Genomic DNA, 14,336 nt, shown 5'->3' with positions numbered 1-14,336 from the left:
AATTGTTGAACTTTAAAAAAAAGAAAGACACAAAGAAATTTTGCTTTGCTATTGATAAGGGGTATTGGTTTTTTTGTTTGTTTTTGGTGTTTTTGATTTTTTTTTAAATTTTGGTATCAGGCTATTGCTGGATTCATCTAATATATTCAGAATTATTGCTTTCTCTTCCATTTTCTGGAGTAGTTCATATAGAATTGGTGTTGGTCCTTCTTTAAAAGTTTGGTATAATTTCCCATTGAAACCATACTGGCATGAAGATGTACTTTTCAGAAGTTCTTAAATTATGAGTTCCATTTCCTTATTGGTTATATGCCTGTTCAAATTATCTTTTTCGTACTGGGTGATTTGCAGTAGTTTGTGCTTTATGAAGAATTGGTCCATTGTATCAAAATTGTCAAATATGTGTGTGAATAACTGTGCATAGCATTTCCTTATTATCTTTTTTATGTCTGCCCAGTCTATGGTGATATCCTATTTCATTCTTAACATTGGTAATTTGTATGCCTTCAGTTTTTTCCCTTTGTCAGTCATTTGTTAGCACTTTGTCAATTTTATTGATCTTTTTGAAGAATGAGCTCTTTGTTTCATTGATTTTTGTCTATTATTTTTCTGTTTTCAATATTGTGGTTTTCTCTTCTTTATTATTTCCTTCATTGTGCTTGTTGTAGATTTTATTTTGTTCTTTATTTTCTAGATTCTCGAGATGAGAGATTGGATTACTAATTTCTTCTTTTCTAATGCATGCATTTAAGAGCAGCAGCTTTTTCAGTTCATTGCCTTATTTAACTGATATGGCAGTCTTTTACGGTAGGCGGTGCATGTGGTATTAGCTTTAAAATCCTCTTCCTTTATAGGCACCTTTCTCAGACATCATCCTCTAGTTTATGTGAGTTCATTAATTAACAAGTAGATTAAAATGTATTTTCTTTTAATACATGTCAAGCATAACCCCCTTGAGGACAGGGATCAGGAGTTATTTCCTTATATCCTCAATGTAGAAAATTTGGCCCTAATTAGTATTTGATAAATAAATGCATATTCATTCATTCCCTACCCAGTACCATTGTTTTCAATGAGAACTCAATACTGTAGTCATCCCACAATGGCAAGGTTCAGAATCTCTCCTAACATATATTTGCAAACAGATTTGCTTTGCTATGCTCAAAGGATTGAACCTTTATTTTGCACTTTATAATTACCTGTGATGTAAATTCCTGTCTTCCTCCCTCATGCCTGTTTTCTTTTTTCTAGCTGATATCATTGAGGCCCTATTAAACCCAATGCACTTTTGAGAACTAGTGATGTCAACAATAAATAGTAATAACTCTTTAACATCAAGAAGTTTATAACTGAGTAGAAAAGGTACATTCATATCATTAGACTCAACTACAAATGGGGATGAGGAAAACCTCAAAAAAATCTTCATAGAGAAGGTAAATAAATGTAAATAAAGCCCAGAAGGATAAGGAACCAAACAGTACACAGACAAAAGAAAAAGAAGAAATTATAAGCAGAGGCCATACTGTATATATAGCAAAGTAATAAGCAATGGGAGTGAAGCCATTCAAAAGGAAGGTACAACATTTTTTTCTGATTGAGTTTGCATTCTAGCAGGTAAGACACATATGAAACAAATATCTAGTTGATTTACTATGCATGCCATTAACGTACAAAGCAGCATTCAAAGAGAAGATATATGATGAATTTTGGGAATAATTTGAGCTATTATGGTAGGAAAGTACCTCAGAACACTTCAGGAAGATTCAGAGAGATGTAATACAGTGTTGAAAAATGAAGGCAAGGACTACATTGTGGGCCTATTCATTTCATACCATATTTTCCACTGGGGTATCATATTAATGAGTATCCTCCTGACACTGATAGAGTAGCCCTGAGCCCACATGCTAATAATTCTTCACTTGTATGATTAGCCCTACTCCCCACTAATTCATCCATTTTATGACATTCTCTGTCCTACTCTTTGCCCCAGGAAGGTTAGCTCTCCATCTCCGTCACCTCAGCCTCTTGCACCCCATCAGCAAATTGTGTCACACCAGCACATCAGAGGACAGGGGGGAAAATTTAGGGCATTTATTTGTTACTTTGTATGCTCCTCTATAAAGTTCTGGTCATGATTTTGTGTGTCTCTTACAGTTCCAACAACATTGTTCTCTCCCTTTGACCCATCAGTCCCGGCGGTGGAAACACTTTGCCACTTTTGATATTACCTGGATGACTCACTTTCTTTCAGCCTCATCAACCTGCCTACACCTTTGTCCATAGTTGTTTTAACAAATTGTTTTCTGTTAAATGCTTTTGTGTCTGCATATTTCCTGCCAGGACCTTGACCAATAGAATATAAAAAATTCAGCTCTTAAATCTGGGTACTGATTCTCAGCACACCAACATCAATGTCTTTAATTTCTTTGTGCTTATACTATTTTTGTTTCACTCAGAAATCTTTAATTATCATCATTAATTTCTACACATTTACCTCCTAAAATGGTTGAAGATCAATATATGAATTATGCAGCTATTGTTTTTACATCACAGATAAATTACTTTGGGGTTTTTATATTTAGTAAGTGTTCTGTCTTGACCCTCTAGAAAGCATTGCTATGTATTACCAACTTCTGAAATCAAATCATTTTGCACATGTCAGAGACATCATTGTCTATGGAAATATGAGTTAAGAAGTACTTTCCATTTCACAAGTTGTAGCTATTTTTCTGTCTAGTGGGAAAAAATGTGAATGTTTCAGAATGAACCCACAATGTTCCAGAGATCCATTTACTATTTTTGATGAGCATTAAAGTGATGTTAAAGAAATATACATTGCACACATAGAAAGAAATAATCTCATGTCTCAACATAGGTTGAATGGCAAGTCTGAACTTCTAGCTCCACCTAACAATAACAAATGAATATCCCGCTTCCCTTGTTCCACCAAAGGAGTATAAGAAGAGGCTATATAAAAAAGAAGATTTCAGTAAGATCCAGAGTCTGACAACATAATACCCTAAATGTCCAGGTTTCTATTTAAAATCACTCATCAAACCAAGAAAAAGGAAAATCACAACTTGAATGAAAAAAAGACAAGTCACTTACATCAAAATGACACAGGTGATAGAATTATCTGCCAAGGATATTAAAGCAACCATCATAAAAAATGGTTCAATAAGCAATTACAAACTTGCAACAAATAAAAAATAGAAAGTTTCAGCAAGAAATAGAAGACATATAGAACAAAATGAAGTTTTAGAACTGAAAAATACAGAAATCAAAATAAAGTTCAGTGGATGGTCTCAACATCAGACTAGAGGGGGCAAAGGGGAAAATCCATGAACAGGAAGATAGAACAGTAGAAATTACCTAGTCTGAGAAAGAAAGAAAATAGGCTCATGAAAACTGAACAAATCCTTGGTGACCTGTGGGATCATAATAAAAGATCTATGATCATTGGAGTCCTGAAAAGAGAGAAAAAATAAAGTGTTGCTGAACAAGTGCCCAAAGAAATAAAGGCTGAAAAAGAACCAAATCTGGAAAAAAGACAAAAACCTATAGATACAGGAAGCTGACTGAACAGAGAAGATAAGCCCAAGGAGATCCATGCATATACTCATTACAGTCAAATTTCTGAAAGCTAGTGATAAAGAAAAAAAAATATTGAAAATAGTAAAAGACAAAAGACACTATCTATAGGCAAACAACAACAACAACAACAACAAATATTCAAATGACAGGATTTTTTATGAGAAACCATAGAATCCAGAATGAAATGGGAAATGGCATGACATTTTTCATGTGATTAAAGAAAAGACCTGTCAAAGTCCAGAAGAATAGAAAAGGAGGCAACATTGCCAAACACATTTTATGACACAGGAGGTTCTCTGATACCAAAACCAGACAAACAGCACAAAACAAAAACACTACAGACCAGCATCCTTCACATGTATACAGAGACAACAATCCCTAACAGAATGTGATAAGTTATATTAACTAGCTCTCTCTCTCTCACACACACACACACACACACACACGATCTTACTGAAGCAGAAAAAAAAAGGTTTGATAAAATTCAGTACGCATTCATGATAAAAATTCTCAGAAAACTAAGAATACAGGAGAACTTTCTCAACTTGATAAGGAACATCTACAAAATTCTATAGCTAACATCATAATGTGAAATATTTTAATGCTTTCTTCCTGTTGGGAGGATCAAGGCAAAGATGTTTGTTTTCAGCCTACTATTTATAGTACTGGACATTCGAGGCAGCACAAAAATGCAAGAAAAGTGAATAAAAACATACAAATCAGTATGGAGAACTTAAAATCATCCCTGTTTGCAGATGTTATGATGGGGCTCTGTAAAGTATCCTAGGGATTCTATAAAAGTACTCATAGAAATAATGAGTTCAGCAAGATCTCGGGACAAAAGATCAACTATAAAAACCAATTGTATTTCTGTATTTAAGAAGTGAGCTTCTGGAAACTAAAATTTTTTTTTAATAATTTTATTTTTTATAAACATATATATATTTTTTTTCCCCCAGGGGTACAGGTCTGTGAATCTCCACGTTTACACACTTCACAGCACTCACCATAGCACATACCCTACCCAATGTCCATAACGCCCCCCCTCTCCCAACCCCCCTCTGCCCAGCAACCCTCAGTTTGTGGAAACTAAAATTTTAAATGTAATTTTCTGGGGCACTAGGGTGGTGCAGTCATTTGGGAGGCTGCCTCTTGGTTCCCACTTAGGTTGTGATCTCGGGTTTATGAGATCAAGCCCCACATCTGGCTCCCTGCTCCACCAGGAGGTCTGTTCAACAATCTTCTCCCTCTGCCCTTCCCATTTGTGCTCTTTCTCTCTAAAATAAATAAATCTTTAAATAAAATAAAATGTAATTTTCTCTAGTCACTACAAAGAGAGAGAGAGAGAAAGAAATGTTTGGGAATCTAACAAAACATACAGAATCTATAGGCCATGAACAACAACAAAAAAAATGGGATGAAATAAAACAGACCTAAATAAAAGGAGATAAATGTTGTGTTCATGGACTATGAACTATTACATAGTATAAAGCAGTTATCCCCCAAATTAATCAATAGTTTTAATGGAACTACTATCAAATTTCCAGCAAGCTTTTTTGTTTACAAGCACCCAGTTGACTGAATTCTGTGTGCCTTATTTTGTGTGGGTTCAGTGATTATAAACTACCTGTAACTAGCACATTTCTCCATTGGATTTATCTAAAGAGATTTCTTTAGAACATCTAAGAAATACATGTCTTAATAGAATGTGTAACATTTCAGCCAATATGGATTATTATAGGGAAGAGTTGAAGAAATGGCCCAGAAATTATTTTTTTCCAAATCATAAATTTGTGAGCTTTATTTAAATATCTTAGCTACTAAGCCTGTTTTTTCCCTAGCTTATTTATCCTGTGATGCCTTATTTATTTGTAGTGCTTAAACTTATGTTTGATAATTGAATCAGTGTGAAAATGACTCAGACCCCTCATAGTTTATATAAAATACTGCAGTTAGGGTTTTCAGTTTGTTAGGAATTCCTTTCTTGTCTGCTTTGAAGTTTACCGTAATTAGTCCTTTCTAATTAATATTCCACTCATCTTAGGATATAGAAATTACTGGTTGATATTAGAATATAAGAAAGGACCAGTCTTCATTTTTATAACATGTATCTTACATCTGTAGGTTAAAGAAAGTAAATAAAAAACGTGCTGATGCAAGCCTTCAGCATAGTAAAAATAAGTTTTGTATTCTTTCAGAAGTAAAGTCTTAGGAGTTCATATGTAACATTTATAACGTTATCATTTAAAATCATTTCCAAAGCATACATGTACAGTGCATGTTTAGTTATATACATTTATTTTTAATGTCCTTTTTCAAAACTGTCATTTGACAGACTGTGCTCTTTCCCCTTTCTTTGTACAACTACATATATAAGTCATACCATCGTAGGCATGTTAGAAATGTGAAAAAACAACCCAATCACAATACAAAGCACTGTTAGAAAGCACAGCATGATGATATAAATTAAAGATGACCTAGATCTTAGAAGTGTATTATGTTTAATATGATTTTTATGATGCCTCTGTAGCTCAGTGGGTTAAGCATTTGCCTTCAGCTCAGCTTATGATCCCAGGGTCCTGGAATCAAGCCCTTCATCAGGCTCCCTGCCCCATGGGAAGCCTGCTTCTCCTTCTTCCTCTGCCTGCTGCTCTGCCTGCTTGTATTCTCTCTCTCTCTCTCTTTCTCTGAAATAAATAAATAAAATCTTGTCAAAAAAGTATCTGCCATTCATAATTAAAAGGTACAACATAGTTGAAATGTCATTTCTCCCCAAATTGATCTATTTAATGCAATCCCCATCAAAATATGAGAAAGATTTTTTTTAAGTCCAAGCTGTATACCTATTGTTAGAAGCTTATTCTAAAATTTGTAAGGTAAGATACAGGACCTAGAATTTCTAAAATGGTTTTGGAAAAGAATAATAAAGTGGAAGGAATTATTCTAATGGTTGGGAGTGTTATGTAACTAGAGTAACTGAGGTGATGTGATATTGGCAGAGAGCTAGGCAAACAGATCAATAGGACAGACATGACATCCCAGAGGTAGATTCCCACAAATATGGCCAACTGGATTTTGACAAAGGTACAAAAGTTATTCAGTGGAAGAAGGATAGTCTTTTCAAGAAATGCTGTTGGAGCAATTGGAAATCTGTAAGAAAAAAGTAATCTATGTAAACCCCACACCTCATACAAAAGTGAACCCAATCATAGATTTAAATGTAAATATAAAATGATTTTAAAATTTAGGGGAAAAACACAGGAGATAATGAATCATGGCTTGGTGAAAAGTTTTTGGACCTGAAACCAAAAGTATCATCCATAAAAGAAAAAATAATTCAATAAATCAGACTTGAGAAAAGTTAAACAATTTTGCATTGGAATTTCACTGTTAAAGATGAAAAGGCAAGCTACAAACTGGGAGAAACTATTTGCACAGCACCCAGCAAAGGACTCATATCTAGGATATATAAAGAACACTCAAAAATTAATAGTTAAAACAAAAGGTATTCAATTGCAAAATGAGCAAAAGACATGAACAGCCATTTCACAGAAGAGTGTATTCAGATGGCAAATAAGCATGAGAAAGTATGTTCAATGTCATTAACCATTCAGGTAATTCAAGATAAAACCACCATAATATATCTCTACATGCTTAATGCTGAAAAAAAAAAAAACCCAAAAGTATAAAATTGACAATACCAAAAGCTACAGAGGATACAAAGACAATGGATCACTCACATTGCTGGAAGATATGTAAAATGGAACAGACCCTCCAGAGAATGTTTTGGCAGTTTCTTTAAAAAGTAAACATTCTTGGAACACTACATCAAAAACTAATGATGTATTGTACGGTGACTAACATAACACACACACAAAATAAACACACATTTGGTTTTACTTAGTTGTGCAACATAAGGAATGGCATGGAGGATATTAGGAGAAGGAAGGGGAAAATGAAGGGGGGGAGAATCAGAGCGGGAGATGAGCCATAAGAGACTATGGACTATGGGACAAAAGACTGAGGGTTTTAGAGGGGAGAGTGGTAGGGGTATGGGTTGGCCCAGTGATGGGTATTAAGGAGGGCATGTGTTCGGATGAGCACTGGGTGTTACACACAAACAATGAATCATGGAACAGTACATCAAAAACTAATGATTTACTGCATGGTGACTAACATAACATAATAAAAAATTAAAAAAAAATCCTTTAACCTGGACTAGTGGCATGCCTTCCCAAGAGCAATGTATCACTGATCCAAATACTGGAGACTGTAGGAAGTCTAAGAACATTTACAGGATTATCAACAATTTTTAAAAAAATCATTATTGAATATTACCTAAATAGTAGTCCATCAAAGAAAGTAGTACTATCATTTATCTATTTAAAAATATAAAGCATGTTTTAAACTTACTGGTAATTGCTAACTTAATGAGAATAATTAAAAAATAAATGTCTACTCTAAATTAAAAAAAAATAGTAAACATACATTTGCCATATGGACCAACAACTTTAGTCTTGGGCATAAATCCCAGATAAATGAAAAATATGTGCATGACTGTTTTGCACTTTTATTTGTAGTAACCCTAAACCAAAAATAACCACAACTACCAACAATAAATGAATGACTACAGAAACCGTAGTACACAATTAACATGGAATACCACTCACAATAAAAGTAAGCAAGGTACTGGGGGGGCACCTGGGTGGCTCAGTGGTTAAGCCTCTGCCTTCAGCTCAGGTCATGATCTCAGGGTCCTGATCAAGTCCTGCATCAGGCTCTCTGCTCTGCAGGGAGCCTGCTTCCTCCTCTCTCTCTCTCTCTCTCTGCTTGCCTCTCTGCCCACTTGTGATCTCTCTCTGTCAAATAAATAAAATCTTTAAAAAAAAAGTAAGCAAGCTACTGAGGCAGATAACAACTTGAATAGATCTCTAGGACATCATGCCAAGTGAAAAAAGCTGATATCAAAAGATCACATATCAAATAATTCAATTTTTTTTCTAAAATTCTTGAAATGATACAAATGATGCAGACCAAATTAGCAGGTGTTGGCACTAGGGCACAGTCTGGGAAGTGGTGGTTGATATGACTGCAAAGAGAGAGGAGAAGGAAGATCTTTGTGATGAGGGAATGATTCTGCAGGATCTATGTAATGACTGAGGCTACAGTTACTCCAATGTACAGTACTAAAAATGGAAGACATATATACATATTGCATTGATGTCAGTTTGCTGGTTTTGAAATTGCATAATAGTTTGCTTAAATGTAACTGAGGACACTGAATGAGGAGTATATGGGACCCCTCTTTACTCTTCTTTTTTTTTAAATTTTATTTATTTATTTGACAGACAGAGATCACAAGTAGGCAGAGAGGCAGGCAGAGAGAGAGAGATGAAGGGAAACAGGCTCCCTGCTGAGCAGAGAGCCCGATGTGGGGCTTGATCCCAGGACCCTGAGATCATGACCCAAGCTGAAGGCAGAGGCTTAACCCACTGAGCCACCCAGGCACCCCCGTCTTTACTCTTCTCACAACCTTTTTGTGAATATGTAATCTATCTCATAAAAAGATAAATTTTAAAGAGCTCTGCTCTGCCAATTACTAACACTAGAGATTTGCATAAATTGATTTGACCAGCCATCTTTATATGGGGGGTCCTAAGACCTCAGCAATGTAGTTATCCTGAGGACTAAATGAGAGAGGTAAGTGACTAAGGACCATAGAAAAATAGGACAAGGTCTGAATTGGAGTTCATTGTATTTGGGCTAATTTTTTTAATTTTAATTTTTTTTTAAATTTCAGTGTTCCAGAATTCATTGTTTATGCACCACACCCAGTGATCCATGCAATATGTGCCCTCCATAATACCCACCACCAGGCTCACCCAACCTCTCACCCCCCTCCCCTCCAAAACCCTCAGTTTGTCTCTCAGAGTCCAGAGTCTCTCATGGTTCATCTCCCCTTCCAATTTCCTTCAACTCCCTTCTTCTCTTCATCTCCCCATGTCCTCCGTGTTGTTCCTTATGCTCCACAAATAAATGAAACCATATGATAATTGACCCTGTATGCTTGACTTATTTCACTCAGCATAATCTTTTCCAGTCCCATCCATGTTGCTACAAAAGTTGGGTATTCATCCTTTCTGATGGAGGCATAATACTCCATAGTGTATATGGACCACATCTTCCTTATCCATTCGCCCATTGAAGGGCATCTTGGTTCTTTCCATAGTTTGGCGACTATGGCCATTGCTGCTATGAACATTGGGGTACATTTTTACTATATCTGTATCTTTGGGGTAAATACCCAGTTGTGCAATTGCAGGGTCATAGGGTAGCTCTATTTTTAAGTTCTTGAGGAATCTCCACACTGTTCTCCAAAGTGGCTGCACCAACTTGCATTCCCACCAACGGTGTAAGCGGGTTCCCTTTTCTCCACAGCCTCTCCAGCACGTGTTTACTGTCTTGTTGATTTTGGCCATTCTAACTGGTGTGAGATGGTATCTCAATGTGGTTTTGATTTGAATCTCCCTGATGGCTAGTGATGATGAACATTTTTTCATGTGTCTGTTAGCCATTTGTGTGTCTTCTTTGGAGAAGTGTCTGTTCATGTCTTCTGCCCCCCCCCCTTTTAAAAAGATTTTATTTATTTATTTGACACACAGAGAGATCACAAGTAGGCAGAGCAGCAGGCAGAGAGAGGGGGAAGCAGGCTCCCTGCAGAGAGCAGAGAGCCGGAGTCAGGGCTCAATCCCAGGACCCTGAGACCATGACCTGAGCTAGAGGCAGAGGCTTAACCCACTGAGCCACCCAGGTGCCCCTTCTGCCCATTTTTTGACATGATTATTTGTTTTGTGTGTGTTGAGTTTGAGGAGTTCTTTATAGATCTTGGATATCAACCCTTTGTCTGTACCATCATTCCCGAATATATTCTCCCATTCCGTGGGTTGCCTCTTTGTTTTGTTCACTGTTTCCTTTTCTGTGAAGAAGCTTTTCATCTTGATGAAGTCCTAAAAGTTCATTTTCACTTTTGTTTCCTTTGCCTTTGGAGACATATCTTGAAAGAAGTTGTGGCTGATGTCAAAGAGGTTGCTGCCTATGTTCTCCTCTAGGATTCTGATAGATTTCTGCCTCACATTGAGGTCTTTTATCCATGTTGAGTTTATCTTTGTATATGGTGTAAGAGAATGGTTGAGTTTCATTCTTCTACACATAGCTGTCCAATTTTCCCAGCACCACTTGGGCTAAATTTTATTTTATGTACCTTTCACTTTTTCAAGTTAAGTATTTCTTCTAGCCTAGATTTTAAAGCCTTAAGGGGAATATTCCACATTGATGTAGAATTTATTACAGGGGCCCAGTAAATTCGGATTGTTGACTAAGGCTAAGAGACCATCAAGATGTACCTGAGAGCCTTCAAATATACCTGTTTTCGGTGCACTTGGTATGAACCAAGACCAGATTTTGGTATATTGGAAGTCACGGTTGTTTTTAGACACATACACTTCATAGTTTTTCAAAACTGGCTGTGTATTAGAGTCACCTGTAAAACATAGAGCACTAGGTCCTACTCCCTGAGTTTCTTATGTTTCAGGTCTTTTCCAGAAATTTCCCATGCATTGCTGATGCTTCACAGATGACATTTTACAAATTGCTGATGAGCTGTGCATATGCCTTGGCTTAAATGTGACTTTATATCTATAGAAAACTCACAGTACAAGGTGTAAAGGAACTTACATTCAGGGCGATATTACACCCGTGAGCACAGGAAAACACATGCTAACATGCAGACTATTCAAGTGGATCCATGTTGGTCAAAAACCATTTTTTAATTTTGTTTTATGAAATTATTGCTTATACACATACTTAGATGACCACACTAAGAAGAGGAAATGAGATGACCTACGGAGAACATTTTAAATCTGTTTTGAATAATAGTAATTTCAATACAATTATCTACAAATTAAGCTTAATGCTTTATTTCATATAGATTTTGTTGGGGAGAATGGTGATATTATGATAATGGTATTCTAAAATATGAAATGTATAATGATTAAGGTAAACATCATGCTCTGATTCAGTATGCCAGTTTTTTTTTCTATTTTTATCTACAATTTATTTCTGTGCCAAGCAGTTGAATGCTTGACATAGAAAAATGAGTCTGTCACTTCAACAAATGGTATTATAAAAGCATTTAAATAATTTTAGCACAGATTATTATTGCAAAAAGAATATCCTTCTAAAAGTCTAACCAATGTTTCATACAAATATTGGGCTCATCTGCTGTGTTAAAAATAAGTTAAAGAAGCTTCCTATTGGCAAAGAATGGTTTTCAAACATGCCAAATACCATATTACAAGTGTGTTCACTTATAGCAGAAAATGTCTTTTGAGAGCCATTAAGTAATTAATAATTAACTTAATGTCCAAGAAAATGGTATTTTAATAATTGCCACCAAAGAAATCAAAGAAAGAGTGATTTGTTAATATAGTTTTCTCATAAGGTGCCATGGAAATTTAGCATTTTAGGAAGATTTCTTCGTTCGCTTATGAGTACTCTTTATTTTAGCAGAAGCCTTGTCCCCTGAGAGCTATACACATTCTGCCTTCAGAGCTCAGCTGCTTCATTCTGCTGTTGCTTTTCTTAATCAGACTCTTGGCATCATCAATACTTGACTTTTGATAAGATCCCCAGGGTAGAAATTAAGTTTGGTAGACAGTGGATACAGAACGAGTGCAGATTATTCTGGGCATTTCTTTTTGTTCAGTAGAGTGAAATTTTTAGTGTTGTTGAGAAGGTAGAAAAAGGAAAGGCATCTCAAAGTCTATTCTGGATTAGGATTTTCTGCTCTGTTATTTTAGAAATGTGCATGTAAGTTACAGAAAGTACTGTTGTTTTGTATACTGAAGAGTTTTTATGTTTAGAAGCCTGTGAGAGCAAGTACTATGTCCACTGTTCTGTTCGAGCTTAGATATTAATCAGAACACAGTTGAACATTATTTGTCTTCACAGGGCTTGCCATGCTGGGAACACAACCTTATATGTAGTGGCCATGGGCAGTCCTATTATGGGAAGCCAAGTTGAGAGAAAAGGCGGGTCACTTGCTTCTGCGCAGGTCCTGGAATTTGAAATATCCAGGGGCCTCTACAGAATCCTGGCATCAGTTACTATGTTGACTCACTCAGTGTTGGGATCACTCACTTTCCCCTTACAGGACTCAGATCTTGGAGGCAATTAGCTTCAGAGAAAAACGAATAGGAAAAACTGAAGTGTTCTTTTTTAAAAAGCTGCTGAAGTTGGTTGATTTCTCATCATTTCTAAACCTATTGGAGCACTAAAGTTGGGAGAAAATTTACCAAGACTTTTCTTGCTGCCTTGATATACACTTTTTTTTCCCCAAATGCTTTGGTGGGAAGAAGTAGAGGACTGTTGTAAGTACAAAGTCACTAAAAATATTTTTACCGTGGCTTACATTTTAATTTGTGGCAAGCTCACTGATTAGGCAGATTGATTTTAAATTATTATAGTAGTTTTTGAATAAGAATAAATGTTATCTTATATTTCCTGTATACATATATGTGTGCAGGTGTACATGTTTCTCACTGGGAGAACTTTTCAGTAGAAATGAGGTAGAGTTTAAAGTTTTTTCTTCACAAATATAATCAAGCAGATCTTTCTCTTTTAAGAAACCACTGAAGTAATAGAATATGCATAAGTGGCCTGGAGTATTTGTAACAAACTGTTTTAATTGCTGTGAAGTCATTTGTGTATCTGAGTTATCATGATTATTTGATCTTCTGTTCAGTAATGGTTGCATGTGGGGCAGTGACCTGCTATTTATTTTCAGTGAACTAATTGCAGTAGTGGAATGATGTGTGGATACCTCAAGGTTAAAAAAAAATTGTCTCTGGCACATCTCAGGGGAAAAAAATTTAAAAAAACAAAAGGAATTGTGATGGGTAAATGGAGGCGGAGGAAAGGATGATAAATATTTAAAAATCCCTTTCTCATATTATATTTAGTATTTTGAGTATTCTTTTCTGTAGAATATCATGAAAAGTCTTTCAACTAGTGATATGCTCTCTGCTGGCAAGTGACCAGACGCTTTTGTGGAGAACACAACATATAAGCATGAGAGACTTCTGATCATTTCATAGCAAGCTTACCATGTTGTTCCATGTCTAGGATGACCTAGCTTTTCAGTAAAGTTTTTTCATTTGGCTTTTCTATAAAGTGCATCTATTTTGTTTATTTTAAGAAAGTGTCATTAGTCATGGTGACTAATGAAAAATTTAGAAATTGACTCTGGCACAATAGTAAAAATAATACATAAACATAATATATGAGTAGTACAGTGTATCCCAAAGAGATTGACAGAGGGGATTACCTTGCCCTCCTCATCCCGCCTTTGACTGGTGGATTATACCATTCTGAAACAGATAGGATGGTAATGCCTGTATTTAACAATGAAGAAAATAAGTCTGTCTAAATAAGTAATTCTTCAAAACTTCTGGTAAAAAAGGTCACAGCACAACTTTGGCCTCTGTGCCAAAAAAAATGAACATTGTGCACTCACTGATTCACATTAGATGCTACCAGATTTTATAGTAAAACCTTTTTAATGACATTTCCTTATTTTATAAATTTATTTGGTGAGCATCAGAATGGCTTTCTGGGTGAAAAACCTTCCCATTTACTAATGTTACACAAGTACAACAGCATATACTATTTGCAATGCACACATA

General features: G+C 35.7%; 1 protein-coding gene across 4 annotated transcripts in view; it reads left to right on the top strand.

Annotated features, from left to right (window-relative positions):
• The window catches only part of DMD (dystrophin), a 2,197,254-nt gene that overhangs the window by 116,411 nt on the left and 2,066,507 nt on the right, over window positions 1-14,336 (top strand). For 3 of the 4 annotated variants that reach the window (XM_032883125.1, XM_032883122.1, XM_032883126.1), the window contains exon 1: window positions 12,774-13,022. The exons of the other annotated variant lie outside the window; for it this stretch is intronic. In XM_032883125.1, the coding sequence (XP_032739016.1) occupies window positions 12,992-13,022 (31 nt within the window). In that variant the 5' untranslated portion in view covers window positions 12,774-12,991. Of the gene's footprint in view, window positions 1-12,773; window positions 13,023-14,336 lie in introns of those variants that run through there. 4 annotated transcript variants of the gene reach the window in all.

Source organism: Lontra canadensis, unplaced genomic scaffold (assembly GCF_010015895.1).
Source record: "Lontra canadensis isolate GAN:19392208 unplaced genomic scaffold, GSC_riverotter_1.0 scaffold86, whole genome shotgun sequence".
In the NCBI taxonomy this organism is placed as follows: domain Eukaryota; kingdom Metazoa; phylum Chordata; class Mammalia; order Carnivora; family Mustelidae; genus Lontra; species Lontra canadensis.
Note: the sequence above shows the minus strand (reverse complement) of the source record. Positions and strands in the feature narration are given on the sequence as shown.